The 20,904-nt window shown below is 37.5% G+C and overlaps 2 protein-coding genes across 8 annotated transcripts in view; both read right to left on the bottom strand.

Annotated features, from left to right (window-relative positions):
- Positions 1-20,904, bottom strand: part of CPNE1 (copine 1) — a 54,386-nt gene that overhangs the window by 33,166 nt on the left and 316 nt on the right. The window contains exon 2 of one of the 7 annotated variants that reach the window (XM_081864776.1): positions 17,894-17,948. The exons of 3 other annotated variants lie outside the window; for them this stretch is intronic. The gene's annotated coding sequence lies outside the window, so the exon portion shown is untranslated. Of the gene's footprint in view, positions 1-13,816; positions 13,959-17,893; positions 17,981-20,702; positions 20,832-20,904 lie in introns of those variants that run through there. 3 more of the 7 variants (XM_081864775.1, XM_081864779.1, XM_081864777.1) reach the window with 3 other exon arrangements.
- Positions 9,689-13,937, bottom strand: RBM12 (RNA binding motif protein 12; the record flags this gene model as incomplete). The annotated part of the gene is made up of 1 exon (XM_081864751.1): positions 9,689-13,937. The coding sequence occupies one exon, from the start codon at positions 13,935-13,937 to the stop codon at positions 11,295-11,297; it is 2,643 nt and encodes an 880-aa protein (XP_081720877.1). The 3' UTR covers positions 9,689-11,294.

The raw sequence follows: 20,904 nt of genomic DNA, 5'->3' as shown, positions 1-20,904 counted from the left end.
TCTTTAGTTAAGTAGAAATGTATTGAGTCTCTGATGAATTACATTTTCACCTGTGAGTGTTCTATTTTAAACATGTCTTAAACATGTCTGTTTAAGCTATCTACTTAATAATGTCTTTGAATTCACTTGACAAGGTCTTTTTTTTTCATTCCTACTTTTCGTGTGTGTGTGGGGCGTGCCTTTTTCACTTTTAATACTGCTGTTATTACTGGGCTCCTTCAACCTGCCTATATAGTGTAATATTATTAGCATTTCATGTTTGCAATATATTGTAGATACAAATTTTGGAACTTCTGTCCCATCGCAGCAGGCTGTGTGTGCAACCTGATGCAAATGCTCATTCAGATGGAAGCAAGACATGGATGCACATTGCTATCCACATTTCATGTTTCTGATTTCAGGATGCTCATTGGTGTCTGCATCACAGTGTCGATGAGAACACACATCCATGCTGCTAATCTCATTCAACACTTTATACGATGGCTGAACTGAAATCCGTTTCCTCCTCTCATTTTCTGTTATTCTCTTTCTCGCACAGCGACTTCAGTGTTTCATCCAAAAATGGCACTTCATAGGGTATTTATGTTTGAGTGTATTTGCTTTAGAAGTACAATACCCTGTATTACTCAAGAAGCTGAAGCAGTGGAACCGTGGTGGGAGATTTCACCTCAATGACAGGCTTCTCTGCTTTCCAGATACAGAGCACTCTTTCACAGACAGGGTAAAACATATAGATCACTTTTGTTTAGAAGCATGCAACTAGCCTTCCATATGGGAAATTTGTCAGAGGTTACATTGAAGAGGAAGCTGAGTGTTTATTACTTTTCAAAGTTCAGCTTATTAGCTGCACAGTCAATGCATCTGGCCATGCATATCACTCATCTGGCCATTTCCCTCACTACAGCTGAAGATACAATAGGAAATGATGCTCCATCTCTCATTGTAGTTATGAACGACGGACAACGGGCAACGTTCTCCTGCAATATTCTTGATTCCAAAGTGCCTGACAGGCAAAACAGTGTGACTTTTTGAAAAAAATAACAAACTGCTTTGTGCTGCATATACAAACCCCAGCTGTGCCTTCAAGAAAAGAATCTGAAATCTGTTTTAATCTCCTTCTTGACTTGGACTCAGGTTTTATTTTACAATTAATCCTCTAAATGCCTATTGTTTGACCAGCTTCAAATCTCAGCATACCCAAGACTCTTCATGAATTTAGGCACAGTAGCAGACGTTTAATCAAAAACTGTAGCGTGAACACATTGGGGGACAGCCCAACTGCCAAATCAGCTTTGCAACATTGGCAGCAATAGTTAAGACCACAAATAATTCCCATAAGCAGGATACTCTTGCTTTATAGTTCTACTAAATGGGTATCTTTATCCAAACTCTATATACATCTAACAACCACGAATATAGGCTAAGCTTATGCCAGTGCAAATCCAGTGACATCTGGTTAGTCAGTCTCCTCCATGAGAACAAGTTTTCTACTACGCTTAAAGGAGTAATCCCTGTGCCTATCACTGCTGCATTTACATTTTTCTGCTGCTATTTAGCAGTAAGGATTCCGAATTAGAACATACAGCATTAGTTATTCCTGCTCCAGATTCAAAGCTGTGCAACTAGTGGTAGAAATGGATCCCCTTGTAGAGTTATAGAGTAGAAGGCTGAATTAATTTTTCATTAACTTCTGCTAAGGTGTTCTGAGGAGGTCATATATTTAGAAGAATACATAAAAATCATTCACCAGAGTAACTATGGATAGTGCAGCACGGAGGTGCAATCCGACAATTAAAATACTCCTACGCTGGATGAAAACACTAAGCTTAAATGCCAAGGACTCCTTTGTATGAGACATTATGGCTATAGGTGAAAGAAGCAAATACCAACATAAACCAGTCTTATCTGAGTATGTTATACATACCCAAACATACAGCTACACATAGCAAACATGTTTATGCAAAAACGTTCAGTTTGAATGTCATTTCTACTTTTCCTCCATCCCAAACTCCCTTAATATTGCAACACTACTTTTTTAAGTTTACTGTATCCTTCCTTGCAGCACATTATTGACTATACTTGTATCATTTTACTTCCAAGTAATATATGATTTCAAGAAGGATATTGTCACAAGCCAAACCACCTTAATGTACATTTAAAACAGTTTACACACAAACCTAAAAATGCATGTATGATGGGGCATATAGAGTGGAACACACATTTGCAACCAGACAAGTGAAACAGCTGTCAAGTCATCTGTCACCTGCTCTGTATTCTCCGAAAGGCTACCAGCAGAGAATGCTAACTAGCTAGTTTCTGCCCTGTAATCCCACAGAAACCATTAAGCCAGTGGTTCCCATGCTGGGCCTTTTGAAAATTGCTGAAGGTCTTGGAGGACCACTTACCGACTTTTCTGTTGGTTGTGGTAATTGTATTAAATTATGATATATGCTGTATGATTTTAATTGTATTTTAATTGCATCTTTTATTTTACATATTGTATTACAATTTGATTTCCATAGAATGTATTAAATAAAAGAAGCAATTAAAATACAATTAAAGATCAGTATGGCTATTTAATGAAATGGATGTGCAGACCCCCACATTCAACCACAAATCCACAAACACACTGTGGACCACCTGAAAGAAGCTCAGTCCCCAGGCGAATTTGGGAACCCCTGCAATAAGCCATTATAGATGCAGTTTCATTATCTCAGTGAAACCTTCAGTTCCCATTTGTGATGATGATCAACATATCCTCTTCCCTTAACTATAGAGAAAACAGCTGCTCAACTTAGAACCTTATTTGTTATTTCCTGTTTGAAAGTTGGGGGATTTTACAAGCCTCCTCTAGCTGAAAACCGACCAAACGCCAGGATGTATTACTGTTTAGTGTATTTCCCACCATTTCTCATTGTGTATGCTTAGTTCATTCTTTAGCCACTTGTTTCTTTCCAGCACCAGATCTATACTGAAAGTACTACATGGTAAATTTGTTACAAAGACAACACTGGTAATGGTTCATGGTTGTCTTTAAGATACCATTTTAACAAAACCTGAGTCTTGTAACTCACCTGTCATCGACTGGCAATCAATGTCTAATCTTCACCTTTTAGAAGTTACTGTACTGAATGCCTGGAAACACTGTAAGCTTGGATACAAAGCAGCTTCTGTAGGCAGCATGAAATGCTTCTGCATACATGTGAGGAAATTCAATGGCCACCTCTCAGTTTCATTAGAAAAATTATGCATTGGTTAAATAAAAAACTCTCCCTACTAAGCAAGTGCATAATTTGCATATAGTTACTGTTAGCATTTCTCTTTGGAGTAGCTCTATTAGGAAAATCTATCATTTATAATTTTTATTTATTAAATTTGTATACCACCCTTCAACTGGAGATCACTGGAGTGAAGCTAAGCAAGAGTGAATCAAATTACTGGGTGGGTAGGCAGTAGGCTGCTACTTAAGCTGCTCTGAGCCTTCATTCTAAAGAAGAATTCCGAACAGCCAGCCCTGCACAGAAATGAAACAAAAGAATTCTCAATTCTTAGCAGCACCAAATTTTAGGTGGTTAACTTTGAGTGAAGCATTTTTACAGTGTTGACTGCACATTCCTTATTACATGGAAATGTGTTCTCTAGTTTGGTCTAATTTGAATTTCTACCAAATTTGATAATCTGCTTTGAGATTATGCAGAACTCTTCCCTACTGAATTTCAGGTTCTTGACAGACTTTCCTGTTTCAGCAGGCACTTTATTTATTTATTATTCTTATTTCATAAAATGTATACCTGTATGCCAGGTTTAAAGGTAAGATACGCACAATAATGATGAGAGGGGCAGACTATTCTTTGTTCCTGGTGCATTTCAAAATCTATTTTTTCAAGGGATGTAGTCTTTACAATGACCTTAAGGTAGCTGGTATTGCTCATCCACACAATGACCACAATTTTTTCTGCACTAGTATTAAGTCCGCAAAGTTCAAATCTATCATAGTATCTGTTCTTTAGGAGATTTGACACTTGTACTGTCTTGTGATAGAGTGGGAAATATTTTTGGTCATCATCACTGAGTGAGTAAGCAGAGCCAACTGCCTTACAGCTTATAGACCTTTGAGGTGGTTTAGGAATACTACCATGAGGGCCACATGAGTCATAGATATGAACAAAACACTTTGCTAGAACCCTGAGAGCTAATCCAAGCAAATTAAATGCACCGACTGCCAATCAACCATGTAGCTAGACGTTTTACCTACCTTAAAGTGATGTATATTAAATGTGATGTAATTCTCTGGATTCTTTAGCATCATAACCGTATTCTTGATAGGCCAGTGTCAAAATACCACCATTTTCCAGTGATAGAACCAACAGACAAAGGATGACTGACAACACTGATTTGCTAAAGGAAGTTTTCAATCTATACAGTATAATTTCTAGTATTCTATAGTCAAAGTTTAGATTTTAATTTTATTGTCCATAGTAATAACCAGATCCAATACACAACACTACACCTACAGCTTAACAGTAAAGAATGCAAGAAAAAAATGTTTGAATAATCCAAGCAAAAAAGGATAGTTCTCCCAAGGGCCATGCATGCACCTTAAATTAAGCATCGCATTACTTGTATGCAAAGTTTCAATGTTCTGAAAACTTTAACAAGGTTCTATAGCAAGGGTTTCTGAACTGTGGTCTGTGAGCTTCACCCAGGTGATCCATAGCATGTCCACAATAAATATTCATTTGAATTTTATCTTTTCATTTCTCATATAGTATTACAATTTTATTCTCTGGAATACAAGTTGTAATACAAGTAAATACAAGTAAAAATCACACAGCATCTGCAAGTGCATGACAATTGCTACAACAGGAAGAAAAATAACTAAGTGGTCTGCCATCCAATTTTCAAGTGGCCCATGGGGGGGGGGGAGTTTGGGAACAACTATTCTGGAATTAATCTATACGTATTTGAGAAATATCTGTTAACTACACCTAAACAAGTTTAAGAGAAAGCATCATTCAGCAAATCCTGGTTTAAAAGGTAGAGAACAAACCTCATATTGAACCTGCAAACTAATGTTCTGCTGCACCATAGTAACCAATTTTAGCACAAAAATACCTGTCTCTCACATATGACACATTCGGTTTTTGGTGGAAGGCCCATGTATTAATGAACTTGTGAGGTAAACCATCTAAGTGCTGAATACATTTAAACTTGTTCTGAGTAAAAGAAGTAAAATTCAGAAGAAAGGAATAACAACAATTTTCTAAACTTGTTACTAAGTAATTATTTCACCAAACTCTGTACTGCAAAGGCCAAAGCTAGCTAACCTAAAAATCTCAAAATCCACAGAAAGGACCTGAAATCAAAAGAAAAGCTGCCAAAAAAAGTTCTCAATTGCCGCAATTGTAGCTTGAGTACCTGCAACCTATCACCTTACATATGCTCAGGCATATTTTGCAATAAACCTTATTGCTACCAATTAGAACTTAGTATTGCACCAAAAATAATAGTTACAACAGGGGACAGTTGTGCACACACGCCTAAGCTACAACAGAATTTTGTTGGACCTAGGAGAGACCCACATTCAAATCCCCACTAAGCCATGAAGAACACTGTGCAAATCCTTGGACAGTCACTATTCTTCATAAAGGCAGCTGTGAAGATATACTGGGAGAGACATATGTCCTTGGCCACACACACAACAAATAAAATAATAAAGCTGCCTGTACACAAGTCTGCATAAATACATAAAACCATGAATTACATGAAAACGTTGAATATAAAGTCCAAGTCTCTAGGTATCATGGACAGAGATTAAGTGCATGGGCAATAAATAAGGAGAAGCAGAAGCAAGCAAAATTAAGTTGTGTAATTTAGGCAGGCTGCAGGAATTTTCTTCTTTTAATGCAGAATTTTGCTTTTTAAAAAATACAAACACAAAGCCAAGTTCCTCGCACAAGTAACCATGCTATGTAGAATAGAAACACCAAAATAAAGCATTTTTCACTACGAGAAATTATCACAATTTCAGAAATCTGGCAGTGTCCCTTCCATATGCTCTTTACAATCAATCACTTATGCAGTGTAAGGACTAATGTCTTATGCATCGGCAGACTAACAACAGATCAAAAACAAATTTCTGTATGCTGCAAGTCAGCAGTGTTTTCCTCTCACTTTAATGAGTGGATGCTTATTTGCCAAAATCCCACATGCAGTCCCTAAAAAGTGGCCTGCCAGCAAGCTGATGCCACAGATATTGCAGCCTCAACATCTCTTCTGCCTCTGTGTTGCTGGCTGGCTGAATTTGGCACAAGCACTTCCAGCTGCTGACCCCTATTTAGTGTACTGAACTCAATACTGCCTACAATGCTGTTAATGCCGCACCTCCTCTGGAACGCAATTCCTTTTGGCATTATACAGGTGCCTTTGCTGTACTATTTTTGGTGCCTGCTAAAAACTTCTTTGTTCAGGCAATATTTATTTATTCTTTGTTGTAATATTTATTATATATTTTATGTAAACTTCTTAGAGGTGCTTACAATTAAACATGATATAAATTGTTAAATTAAACAGAAATCTGATTAAATAAAAAATACACAGAAACCTGCTTACGTGCATAGGTTTCCTTAACTGAATCACCAAGTGGTAGCTTTATTTTCTAACACAATATCTGAAATATATTTTTTTAAAATGGAAGTCCTTTGTTTTAACACAACAGCGTCTTCTAACGGAAATTATTTTAAGTCATTATAAATAGTTGCTTTTACAGTGAAGTGTCATAACATTGGGCACCATCATGTTTGGTGTCCTCTGCTTCCCAAAAGCCACTAGCTCACTTAAATGGCTCTACTGTTTGCTCCTCTTTATAAATCAATATTGTATCACATCTCAAAAGGTCTATCTTCCATAAAGGCTTCTCACCCAAAGACAAAATGCCTAAATGTGTGCATCTGAACACAAAAATTATTCCTTCCACCTTTGTCTCTCTTCTATACGTTTTTCTTCTTTCTCATAGTTAGAATTTAATAAGTAGCTTCCTCATGGTGAATAACTGTGTAGTATTTGATTTAATAAAGTGCCGTATACTCTGGCAGTGTACTGTTAGGTGTTTTTCCTGAACACTGCTTCAAATACTCTAAAGCAGAAAGGCAGTTTATAAAATTCTAATCAAAATCTAGAAAACTGTATTATAGAATCACAGAATTGTACAGTTGGAAGGTACCTCAAGGGTCATCTAGTCCAACCTCCTGCAATGCAGGAATCTCAGTTAAAGAATCCACAGCACCCAATCTTTGCTTAAAACCCTCCAAGGAAGGAGGGTCCACAACCTCCCGAAGGAGACCGTTCCACCGTCGAACAGCTCTTACTGTGAGTTTTTTTCTGATGTTTAGTTGGAATCTCCTTTCTTGTAACTTGAAGCCACTGGTTCATATAGAAGTATATTAATTTCATACTCTTAGAGAACATCAGCTACATGTTTAGAAACAAGACTCACTATGCCTTCTACAATATTGCTCCTTAAATAACGTTAGCAGAGCAAAAAATATAATTAAATCCATCTAATGCTCCCCAATGTTAGCTAAAGGCTAGCAAAGTTAGGGGCTAGCTAAGTGGTTCTATCAATTTATTCCATCAATTCGACATCACCACTCACAGTACTCTATCCCCATTAGTCATGCACTGAATCTCCAAAAGCAGGGGTACTCACAGTAGGTTCTCTAAAGATCTCAATGAATTTAGACGTTTGCACAGAATCAGACGCCCTTCAGAAGCCCCAATTCTGAACTTTCAATCAAGACCAGTACTTTACTTGTACTCAATGGCTTGGATCCAAAGATATTTCCTAAAAGCAGAAAGGCACTTCCATTTGTACAAGGCAGCCCTCTCAAGCGGTACCCATTTCCTGCTGCAGTCACATGCCCCATCAAAGAGTGTTCAAAAAGACCCTTGACCTTCAGGAACAGCTTTCCAGGTGGCACAGAGGATTGATGTGTGGAAGATGAGCCAAGAAAACCCCATTGTGCGAGCAGAGTTCCACTCATTTTCTCTCAGGATCCAACCAACAGAATTAAGATTAAAACATAATATATACTGGCAGGATAAGTTCCAAGCAGCTATTTAAAGTGAAGTTTGGACATCCTACATACAACACTATGCAGTATGGATGTTAACAGCAAAGATAACTGTAGAAAGGCATATTATGCCCAGGAGGCACTGCAGCAGGCACACTAGGTGAAACTGGTGAAAAGTGTTTCATTTAACAGATGCCACTGGGACCTCCAATATTAAAGACAAATCTAACTGGAATCTGAAAGACATATTGCTTGTATTTCTCTGGCCTTTCATCTCTAAACAAATATTATTTCGCTACTCCAATGAGGGTGACAATCTGTTGTACACTGGAAATCCTACTGCGAATATAATCTTATACATAATTACCTAAGAATAAGTCCCACTGAACTCAATGGGGATGACTTCTGAGTAAATAGGCATAAGATTGCACTGTAAAGTTTTCTTAGAGCAAAATTTAGCTGTTTGTTCTACTCATTTATTTGGAATAAAAAGGGACTCTAGTATGGGAAGAATAAATTTCTGTTAATGCAAGGTGGGTTCTGTGGTGTCTTGTAACTCCCTTCTCCATATACATAAAGATCGCCTAATCCTGGAGTGGGTGAGACAGCACATTCTGTAAGTGGTTTCTAGGATCCAATCCATCTTGCAGAATTTTCCAGGAAAACATTGTCTTCTTGTCAAAACTTTAACACAAGCTCCCAAATTAATTTTAGCTTGTACACCACTAAGAAAACCCCTACAATAACATCACTTGAATTTTCCAATATCTGATATGTATACTGATGTGTTAAAGTGTCAATATAGCCACTGACCAGAGGACATGATTAACTGGAGAGTATATAAACACCAAATATAAATATTAAGCTTTGAGTATAGCTTTAGCAAGATCAGCTGCAATTTAAAAAACTTCAGACAAATATATCCTCTCATTTTAAAAGAGATTTACTAGTGCACTATTTTTTTAATTTTTAAACAGTATACAGGATATGAATCAGATGGGATTTCAAACACCATCTGCATAACAATCTGAAGAAACACGTCTACAAGAGTTTCCTAGTACCCTGCTGTGTTTTCTAGAGTATTTGCAGAAGTATCCTAACAATCCCACTTCAAAGTGAAAGGAAGCGTTCAAAACCATTAAGTGAGAGAGGACTAAAAACCACCAGTTTAATTGAAGTTAACATCAACAAAAGCAATGCTAGGATTTTTCAATATTTAAGTACGGTTACCAATTCATCTACATACTACTTTCAAAATTCAACCAATTCTTGAAATAAAACATTGGGCTAAATCCAAAGGTTCCATTCCACTCATTAAAGGGACTGCCTATCCATGGAAATAGCCACCAGTGATTGAAAGAAGTCATTTCATTCATGAAACAGAACTTTTCAGTTCAACCTCATTATTTTACTTTTCAGGATTTGTCTTCCTGCAGTCATACCCATATGATTGCAAACTAGTTGGCAATTAGAGAACAAACTTTAAAAATAGAAGTAGAAAATGCTCATTCCCTATTCAGGCCATTTCCTCAAAATGTAATATTTTTATTGACCATTCAATAAAAGAAGTCTGCTGTTGAAACACACCAGACAATTAAAAATAGATAGCAAGAAACTTCAGAAAGACAGTTTTATTAACAGGAGGCTTAGTAATTTTAACAGTGTAGTACAATCATGTCATTTTTCAGGAATGCACCATCTCTGTTCCTGTCAAAACAGTTTCAAATCCATGAATTACAAAATTAGTAATACAGCCACCACTTCATTGCAACACTTTCACACAATCCTTGAAATTACTGTACTGCAAAATCCTCTCATGATGCAGCAATTCAGCATGTTTTTTCATTCACCTAACACACTGCATGACTAGAATAGAATGGTTGCCACTTGCACGTCTACATTATGCCAGGCTGTGCACTTCAGATGTTCCATCATACCCAACTCAAATGGACACTGTTTCCCTTTAACTGGGATCAGAATAGCTTAAAATGTTTTTTAAATATACAATGATTTGCAAGTGTTTTTTCAGGCAACTTGTTGAATCTAATCATGGACAGTCTTTGATTTGCATCTTCCCTCTTTCATAAGAGAGTTCTACCAAGAAAGTGACAATTCTACACAGAATTTGAACAATGTAATCTATTGGAAAGACTTTAAGAACTCAATTTGTGACGGGAGACATTTCAATGCTTTAATATCTTAAGTGATCATAGCAATAATTCACAAGATTTCATGGAATCATAGTAACACAAATGATTGCTAACATTAACACTTTGCATCAGTCCCTTATGTTCACTTAATAAACCAAGAGATTTCAGAAGGGTGTGGTTCAAAAATATACACAACATACAGAGTGTACAAAAACCAAGTGATGAGGATCCTATCCCAACTGTAACATACAATCCTAACAAATCCATCTAATCAAACAGTTATACTTTCAAATTGTGGCATGGTATGGCACCTCCATGTATTCAATATTAAGCATACAGTAAAGATGCAGAGTAATAAATGAAGGTATCTGCACTTGTGGCAAAAGCCTTATTCTATACAGTCAGTTGAAATATGAACTAAAATTATTCCACAAAAGCTGGAATTTTACAGATTGTTCTGTTTATGTATAGGAAAACTGCCTATATGTTTCTCAATGTACATAATTTCACTGTCCATACACCAAGAATCTTTGAAAAAATAAGGTACATAAACAATCTGTGTATACTTAGACTTTATTCAGTTGCAAAGTTAAACTCGGGACTTTTAAGCAAAATAACCCCCAAAAAAACAAAAACAAAAAAACTTTGACCAGTGTAAACAAAGAAATTCAGCCAGCTTTTAACCAACTCTAGAAATAGCTACTTCCTATTTTACAATAGCTTGCAACAGCACCCACTAAGAGATCACTAACTTCATCAAGACAGTTTTCCTCATCCAAGATTTCAAAAAAAACAAAAACACAATCTAGACTCCTTGATAAACATTGCATGGTTAATTTAGCATTAGCAAACTTTTTCTACTTATGAGAATCCTCCTTTATGTATCTGTACTGGTAGAACAACTGCACATTTCCCCTTGCAGTGATTGCTCTGTAAACAATTAAACCAGTCAAATTAAAACAAATGGAAAGTTTAAACAATTTATAGGTTCTAACCTGGAGCTACTATAAAACAGTCTGAATGCATAAATCACAGCACTAAAATCTATTCTACAAACATTTTATATTACCAGCTACCCTAGAACAAGTTTGACTTTTCTTGAGCCTATTGGCCTGTCATTCAGATCAACAACAGCTGCCATTGCTTCATCACGAGATTCAAATGCAACCATTGCTTCACCTGTTGGCATGCCCTTTTCATTGTATTTTAAGCACACTGAACCTGGGATTACTTGGTAACCATAGAAGAAATCCAAAATTTCATCCACTGATACAGTAAAGGGCATATTCTGAACTTTAATGACAGTTGGCCCTGGCTTTCCAGAGCCAGCTCCAAACCCAGGTGGCCCAGCAATATGCAAGTTTCCAGGTCCAGGTCCAAACCCTGGAGGTCCACTTAAATGTCCAAGCGCACCACCAAGACCTGGAGGTCCACTACCAAAGTTAGGAGGAACAGTTAAATTACCAGGCCCATTTCCAAAGTTCTGAGGGCCTCCTGTGAAACCTGATGGCCCAGTTAAATTGCTAGGCCCACCTCCAAAACCCGGAACATCAATTCCTGAACCAGGCAGACCAGGCAGGCCACTATTTCCAATAGAAGGCATCCCTGGCCTTGAATCACCAAAGCCACCACCTATTCCTGGAGGTGGAAGAGGGGGGCCAAATGCATTAGACCCACTGAAATTGCTGGGGAAATGAAAAGGAGGACCACTGTTTGCATCTTTGGGGCTATTACCTATGAAAGAATGTTTATCCCCACCAGCATTCTGCACTCCTGGCATTAGTGCACTCCCTTGCAATGGCATTTTCAACATTTTTTTCCCCTGGGAGGGAGGATTTCTCTCAATTTCTCTCATTTCTTCAAGGGAAATAACTCTTAGCACAACATCTCTCCCATTTAGTTTCTTTCGATGCAGGCGCTCTGATTTACGAGCATCTTCTTCAGCTTTGAATTGGACCAGTGCTTGTCCTAAACCTTGCCCATTAGTATCAACAAGAATTTGTATAGAGTTCTCTTCCACTGCCAGTCCCTCTAGAAACTGAAGGATTTCCATTTTAGTAATGTTGTAGGGGATATTGGATATATGTGCACATAGTTTAGAAGGGCCAGTCTCCCCTTCAGTATTCATAATGATCTCACGCTGATCATAGTTGAAGTTCTGCAGTCTTTTCCGAATCATTTCTATCTTTTCTAACATAGCTTTTTTTGTTATGGGATGTACTTGAATGAAACGATTTCCAATGTACTGCTTATGATGACATAAAGCTGCTTTGTAGTCAGTTTCATTTCTGAACTCAACAAAACCTTCACCAAGTGCTTTCCCATTGGGTCCATAAGCTATGTAAATACTGTCTTCCACAATATCAAGCTTTTTAAAGAAATCTATTACATGCTTGTTCTCAGATTCAAAAGGAAGTCCTTTTAAATAAACACAGAAGCCCTGGTCATGTGGTGATCTGGATCTGGATCTTTTCTGACCATTAGGTGATTTAGACAGAGAGAGAGTCTGAGGAGAAGGATGATTTTGTCCAGAAGGACCCATGGTTTGCTTGAATGTTATATGGCCTCCTGCAGACACCCACTGTCTCTCTGTTGCAGGACCAACTTCGACATAGCGCTGAATCATCAGCATCCTGTTTCGCTTCAAGGCTTCAAATGTATCTTGAGGAGAACAAAACTTAACTAATCCATTTCCATTATTTCGTCCTACATGATCTTTCAGTATATGCACTGCATCCACACGAAGTCCATGAAAAAAGTCTTTCACGTCAGATTCTGTTGCTGAGAATGGCATTCCATGCACACTGACATACAGATCATCTGGATTGATAGGAAGTGATTTCACACCACTTTGAGAATTGATCTGAATAGGATTTATGGGACTCATGAACATTGGATTCAAGTTAGTGCTCAGATTCATGGCTGTTCCAGATCCATTCATTCCTGTAGGCAAAGGTGCTACAGGTGGGGGATTCATTGGAGGCATTCCTGATAAAGGAGGCAGAGGGGTCATAGGTGGCACAGGAGGTACAGGAGGTATTGGGGGAACTGGGGGAACAGGAGGCAGTGTAGGTACTGGAGGTGGGACAGGGATGGGAGGAATGGAAGGCATTGGGGGCAATGATGGCAGAGCTGGAATTGGAGGTATTGGTGGAGGTGGTACTGTATTCATTGAGGATGCTGTACTAGGTATGGTGGAACTAAAGGTGGGACTTCCAAAAGTAGCACCAATATTAGGAGGAGCAGTTCCCATACTGGCAGTGGAGAATGTTGGTATGTTTTTGTTGCTTTCATGAACTGAAGTAGCTGCAGTAACTACACTAGGAGAGGGACTGTTAAAGTTAGGTACTGTCGTAGGAAGAGTCACCCTGCTACTTATTCCAGAACTAGGTGGAGGCCCAGACCTGCTAGCATTTGCTGGTGGCATATCTAGATTTGCTGTTTCAAAGCGCCTGCGACTGAGTTCAATCATATTCTGCATTTCAGTTTTACTGCTCAGCAACAGTGTTACTTTGGACCCTTTAATGGTACCACCTGTGCGCATCATACCCAGCCTTGCATCTTCATCAGTGGCAAAGACGATGAAAGCCTCACCCAGCTCACCCCCTACAATATGCACGCCCCCATCAGGAATGGTCAATCCAGAGAAGAAGTGGCGAATGTCCATAGTCCCCGCCACAATTGGGAGACCTTGTAAGCGGATGACCACAGCCATGCTGCGCTGAAACACACACACCTGCAGATGAGAAAAGGCAACGGCTAGGTCAGACTATTTAAGACACCATATGCTTAACCTAGATACTTATGTTTAAAAGCTCCTGCAGATCTTAAATCAATTTACAATTTGTGATCTTTATTCATGCAGCTTTCTCTACAAAGTACTTTTAAAGCACAATTGCATCAAAGCTTTCCAGTAAATTGCAATATGGAATGTTAAAGGCTGTTAACAAGAACACAGTCAAAAACTGGAACCAAGACAAATCCTTCTGGAGAACACCAGCTTCAGATATGACAATCCAAAAGCAAACTTCCTGCATTAAGCTCATTTAGCTCAAGGCTGGAATAATATTTTAGGCTCCTGTGCACCAACGAACTTTTTATTTTTAAAACACTTATCTTATGTCACAATCTTATACTTCAGTCCCACACAGGAATGCATAACTACTTCAAAATTCCTATACATCACATTGCTTGGTATCTAGAGACATGAAATCTCTCCAGCCTATTCCTTGCTCCTCACTTTTGTTCTTTTTTTTTTTTTTTAAAGAATCTCCTCCTACTCTGCAGCTTTCACAAAGCCATTAATTCCTTTATACAAGCAAGCCAATACTTGGTTTGGTGTTTGGATGGAAAACTCTAGTTACCAGGCACTGCAAGATGTATTTTAGAAGTCAGATAGGAACCAGTAATACACCTCTCCTGCACCCTGTGTTTGATTATGTTGCTGTTTCAGATAATGCCACTCTGAAATAGCTACATAGTTCTGTTAAAAGCCTTCCTAAATTAAAAAAGGACTGGCATCTCTAGGAAAAATAATGTGATAAAGGAAATAGTATTTAAAATGTTCATGATTACTTTTTTTAAAAAACACACACTCTTTTTTGTTAAAAGAAAATGTTTTTAAAACCATTCATCAGCTTGCTAACATGAAGGGATAAAAACTTACATAATTGCTTTTGAAGTATCATAAAATTTTCAATAAATTGGCTTTGATTTAGTTGAAGCTCATCAGAAGAACCTTCCTTTTTCCTTATGGTTGCAGAGAGAACTATAAAATGAACTTTAGCTGAAACAACCAAGTAGCCAGTAGCCAGAAGTATGAAAAATAAATGCTCCAAAGGTGCCATGTTGCCTGGGATTTACAAGCACATTTTCCCATTACTAAACAAATCAGGAAACCAGCTTATGCCACCAGAATACTGGAAGCAAATTTCATTTAAACATTTTTTCAATATATCTATGCTAGGTCAAAGAGGCAACGTTCAAAGTCATCCACTAATAATGCTAAATCTCATGAATATACAGAGAGTACTTCACATTCATCCTAATGTCTAAGTGCTGGAAGGGCTTTTAATTATAATTATAATAGTTATTGTTTTATTTAAACCCTTCCTTTCAGGCTAATAACAGTGGTTTGTGTTGTAATATATTTTGTCCAGTTTTACAATGTTGCTTATATTTACTGTAGTAAGTACTCTTAATTAAAGAGTTTTCTTTTAAAATAAAACAGGTTTGAAATCTGCAGTGTCACCTTTAAGATGTTATGACAGTCACAGATACAAATTACTATGCAATAGATTTGCAAATGAGAAATAGGAAAAGGCTTTTAAAAAGTTTATTAATCCCTAATTTAAAAGCATAAGAAAATGTAGATTATTCAAATGCAAGCAAACAATTTAATACAAGTTAAAGCAAGCATTCAAAACTAGTACAACATATTAGTGGAAGATGCTGTATTGTTTTTAATATTCAGTTGGAAGCCACCCAGAATGGCTGGGGAAACCCAGCCAGATGGGCGGGGTATAAACTATTATTATTATTATTATTATTATTATTATTATTTGGACAGCAACATCTACAAAACATTTATTCTGCAGAAGTGTTATAATCATAACCTAAGCAGCAAAATCAAAAGAGTGAATAGGCCTATTCAGTAGATACAGACCTCAGCACATCATTTTTGTTAAAAGATCGAATAAACTGTAAACCATGTTATATAATATTGAGGGTGTCTATGACTGGAACCTTTGCACAGAGCCTCAAGTTCTATTATCTTCAACTGGTTTTTGAAGAACATTCAATTTTGCATGTTCAAGACCCACCACAAATATACAGTGGTACCTTGGTTTAAGAACAGCTTAGTTTATGAACAACTTGGATTAAGAATGCTGCATACCCAGAAGTAGGTGTTTTGGTTTGTGAACTTTGCCTTGGAAGCAGAACATGTTCTGCTTCCTGTTGAGAGTGTTGCATTTGTAAATTGAGGCCCCCGCTGATATGGGAAAGCACGCCTTGGTTTAAGAACGCTTTGGTTTAAGAACGGACTTCCGGATTAAGTCCATAAATCAAGGTGTATTGTCTGAAGATACCTTGTTGCATACCTTATTACCACAGTTATTCAACTGGTGCTCCACGATCTAAAGCAGACTGAAACAGCAGAACTACTGCCAAACAAATGTGGTCTGTGGAAGTGGTCTGAACACAAGTTGGGGGCGTAAAAGAGTATGCTTATGTATGCTCCGATGTGTGCAGGCACCAGGAATGCAACCCTGCACAAATAGGACAAAGCCTGTATGATGAAAATTAAGTATAAATGCCCAAACACATGTCTGCACTTTAGACTGGTCCTTGGTCTGAAAAAAGTAGAAGCCTCCTAATCTGACCTACATAATTATTTCACTTGCACTATGTGCAACAAAATTCTGATCTTACACAAAAACAGGGACATGCTTTCAATCATCACAGGTAAGCAATAGTATTGTTTACAGCCAAATCTTTCTCTGCAACCATAAGGAGTTTTGAGATAAACCAGTCCAAATATATACATTCTATTAATCAAAACTATTAAGTCTGTTTTAGGAACCTGCTGAAATATTGAGACACCAAAGTCTTGTTCCATACTTCATCACCAGAAATGTCACTGGTAGACCATAGGAACAGGGCCTTTTCTGACAATGTGCAAATATTTTGGAACGTCATTTTGAGAGATGTCTACTTGGCTCCATCTTTATTTGTTTTCATGTGGGTAGTTCACAAAGCTTTTGTCTTTTATACTTACCAAAAAGCTATGCTGTGCTGTTTATTTTATACCAAACCGTAGTTACTGATGTTTTAGATTTAATAGCTGCTTTGATTATATTTTAGATAGAGAGAAGGATAAAAATATTTGAAACTAAATTATTAATCTTTGGGCCATTATCTCAAAGAATGCATTTCTTCCATAATGTCATAAAGCTGCCTAACATGGCCTTCCATTTTAAATAATTCATTCATCTGGAGATACTTATTAAAAAATACAAGACACAAATGTTTGCACAGCCATTTAACAACAGTTCATAAATGTTACATAGAAGACTGAGCAGCAAAATAGTACAGTTCTCCAGAAATAGTAGAGTTCTCCAGAAAACAACAGGCTGTAGATATAACCATCATGGTATATGTAAAGAATGTATTTTGGGGGGCACGGATATATAAAAATCTGACTTTGTAAATATATAGCTAACACTGATATGCATCACAAAATGTATTAATTATTTCAGACTAAACACCAAAGAGCTACAATTATATTAAAAATGTATTCAAACACCAAATGCAAATTAAAGACTTAGCTGCCAAGCTTCAGCTAGGAGAGTAGAACTCACCTGCGTTTTGTTTGTTTTTAAACCTACATGACTAGACAATTTGGGTAACTACACAAAACTTGCTATACAGAAGAGTTAATGGTGTTTTAAAAACCACATAACCCTAAAAAGACCTCAATCTTAAAGAATTCTACCCACAGAAAGTTTTACCAAAAAAATCACAACTTGAGGCCAACAAAGGGGGGGGACCTCCATATATTTTTGGTGATTTAAACTTTTTAAAGTAACTCATGTACTGGCTCTATCTTCCTGAGTACTTTGAATTATCCAAGCGTGTTCAGTAAGCATAAATACATCTTCAGTATCTTACCTGCCAAGAGAGGTGTGTTTTTTTTCCTTAACAAGTAGTAGAAGCCAAGGCAATCCTGTGGGCAACCAATTAAAACCAACTTTTAGACTGAAATAAAGAATAAATGGAGGCAAAAATCAATGCAAGCAACACATAACTAAAAGTTAGCAGTCCACAATGTGCTGTGTATTATGACAGTCTGGGACAATGTCCATCATAAGGCACTCCAATACATTAGAACCACAAGTTTGAGAGTGCATGAAATATACATTCCTTGGTCTTTTCCACAGCTTCACACATTTTGATAGCAACAATTACTTTTATTTTAAAACAAAAAATATTCAACATGAGAACGAATACAAACAAAAAGCCAGAACACATTCATTACAGAAATTAACTTTGCATTCTCTCTTCAGATAGCTGATTTGTCTCATTTCATAAAGAGGGCTAGTTTATTTTTCCTGATCAAGAAAACTAGAATAGTTTCTTATGCTACAACTTCTCACCCAATTAAGAATTACTTTAAATAAACCAAAACACAACATCCTTTCAAAGTCATTTCACATTTGCTGAAGCCAAATCAGACTGCAAATACCTTACAATACACTTCCTTCTATTTCTTTAACTTTGCTTATTTTAGAGTTGCAGAATCAAAATACAATCCAACATAAATTGCAAACAGGACAATCTTCTTCTCAAAGCACAGGACCAAACAGTATTTCAAACAATCATTGTGTCCAACGTTCAGCAAGTTTATATACACTTAGTACTTAAACACACACAACCCTAATGTAATCTGGAAATCCTGATCTGCAGATCCTGAAAATATTTTCCATTGAAAGAAAAGAAACAAAAACGAATACTGAATTCCACACATCTCATGAATGGCTTGACAGGCAGTTCTATGAACAGGTGATATCTGTAATTATGCCTTATTTTAAGAAAACCGTATATTTGCTGACCACAGGAAATAACAATTAATCGAAACAAAGACTTTCAAGGAACAAATCAACATCAGCACCACAAAACTTACACAGTGTGAATTCCCGCATAAAATCTGAAGTAAAACACCTGTCTGAACAGCAAAACCCAAGAACTCATTCACTACCTGACCTTATAAACTATTTACAATGCAAGATTAGGACATATGTTAATTCATGTGAGAATTATTCAGCACAAGCCAAACTTCAGCATCTGAAATCTTTCAATTATCCTGGTGACAAATTTTTGTACAATTCGAGAGATCGCCTTTTTTCATTTCTAAATAGCTTAATAATGTTCCACATGGTCATTTCACTGCAAAATATAAATGCTAACAGATATTTTTCTCCAACCAGTTCCCAGTGCACATTTCTATTCAACAAAAGGGTCAGCCGTCATGCTCAGTTTTTCCAATAACTATTTTCTGTGGTTTATGCCGCATGCATAATTCCAAGCAAGAATGTTCAGAAATCAAAAACCTTTTCAAAAAAAGCATACTACCAGATATGCTGAGATGTTCTGTCATATTAATTTATCCCTGGTCTTAATGACTCCTTCGTGCCCAATGAATACTCTTTGTATGTTGGCCTTGAGTTCCGAAATATACACCAAAATCCTATAGAACCTATGATAAGCTTCTTTTTTACTCATGAGGTAAGCAAAACATTCCTAAGTACAAAGTAACTTTCCAACACCAAGCATTTTCTTGGAGCTTTGTTTCAAACAAACAGTATTAAAAATGTATGATTACTATGCTTATCAGTAGCTGGGGAAGGGGAAGGGAAAGTGTGCTGGAATAAAGGGATTCACAACTGAAGACTCAAAGTCAACACAAAACTAAAGCCAGTATTTCCTAATAATCAAAATACATAAGAACAAATACTTTTTAAAAAAATGAAAAGCCTTTTTATAGCATCTTAACAGTTTGTACCTATATGTAAGTTTAGCTGTTCTATTGTCAATTGGCAAATTTAATTCCTATCACCTTCCTTTATCTTTGGCTAATAATCATCAATTACTTTACCTACTTACAGCAGCCCTATTGTTTAAAAAGCAAATATCCTTCCATTTATGTCCCTCAGAGGAAATAAAGAAACTAGGAAAATACAGCAAACAATGAAGCTCTCTTTCATGAAGTCAAATTTCGGAACGATAAATTAATTTTGTATACAAATGATGTCCTTATAGCTCTATAACAAATGAATTTGTTATATAACCTGATGAGCACGCCCATGTCAGTGAAGATATGAAACAGATCCACCCCAGGAGTCCTAAAGAACCACCATAAACTCTGAAGTCATCCTCCAGAACCAAATGTTTCTTAAAACCTTTTTAGCCAACTTAAAACAGCGACACCGGGTTTCACATGTAAGGTATCATTTCATGCCGCGAATTTAAATTTTTGTTAACCACGAAGGGCCCAGAAATTTCACAGAGCGCAGTTAGCCAAAATAACAACCAGTGGTGTGTGTACCTGGAGACCACCCCACCAAAACAAAACCGTGAAAACAGGACGCTAGATCTCAATCGAAAGCTTTCGAAAATTCATCACGGCGTTGTTCACACTGAGTCCAGTACCACTTCGAATCTGCACAAGGACGAGTCTTTATTTGACTTGGACGCCAGAGAATCGGGCGTACTGCGACAGCTTTTGGTCGATGCAAAAAAAAAATAAGAGGAAAAAAATCCCCGCAGCTCAGGCCATTTTGTTTTACACTACCGAGTTCGCTTCCATTCGCCCCCGTCATCCCCTACAATGGGAGCGCCTGCACCGCCCTAAGACCCGGCGATGCTCCCAGGGAAGCCCGGCTTAGTCAGGCCACTTATGAAGGGAGCCGCCGATACTCACCTACCCCCAAAAGAAACGGGGGTCACAAACCCACGGGGCGCATAGGCGGCTCTTCCACTACCCCGAACCAGCACCGTCGCTCAGGCGCAGCCAAGCAACCCTGCGCACCAGGCCCAAAATGCCTTAGCGAGGCTAAATGCCTGTCCAACCTACAGACCCCACGCGAGAGTTACAGGCCAAGGCCTTGAGGAGCCAACGAGGC

Source organism: Podarcis erhardii (assembly GCF_964252035.2).
Source record: "Podarcis erhardii genome assembly, chromosome: 6".
In the NCBI taxonomy this organism is placed as follows: Eukaryota; Metazoa; Chordata; class Lepidosauria; order Squamata; family Lacertidae; genus Podarcis; species Podarcis erhardii.
The sequence above is the reverse complement of the archived record's forward strand: the minus strand, read 5'-3'. Positions and strand labels throughout refer to the sequence as shown.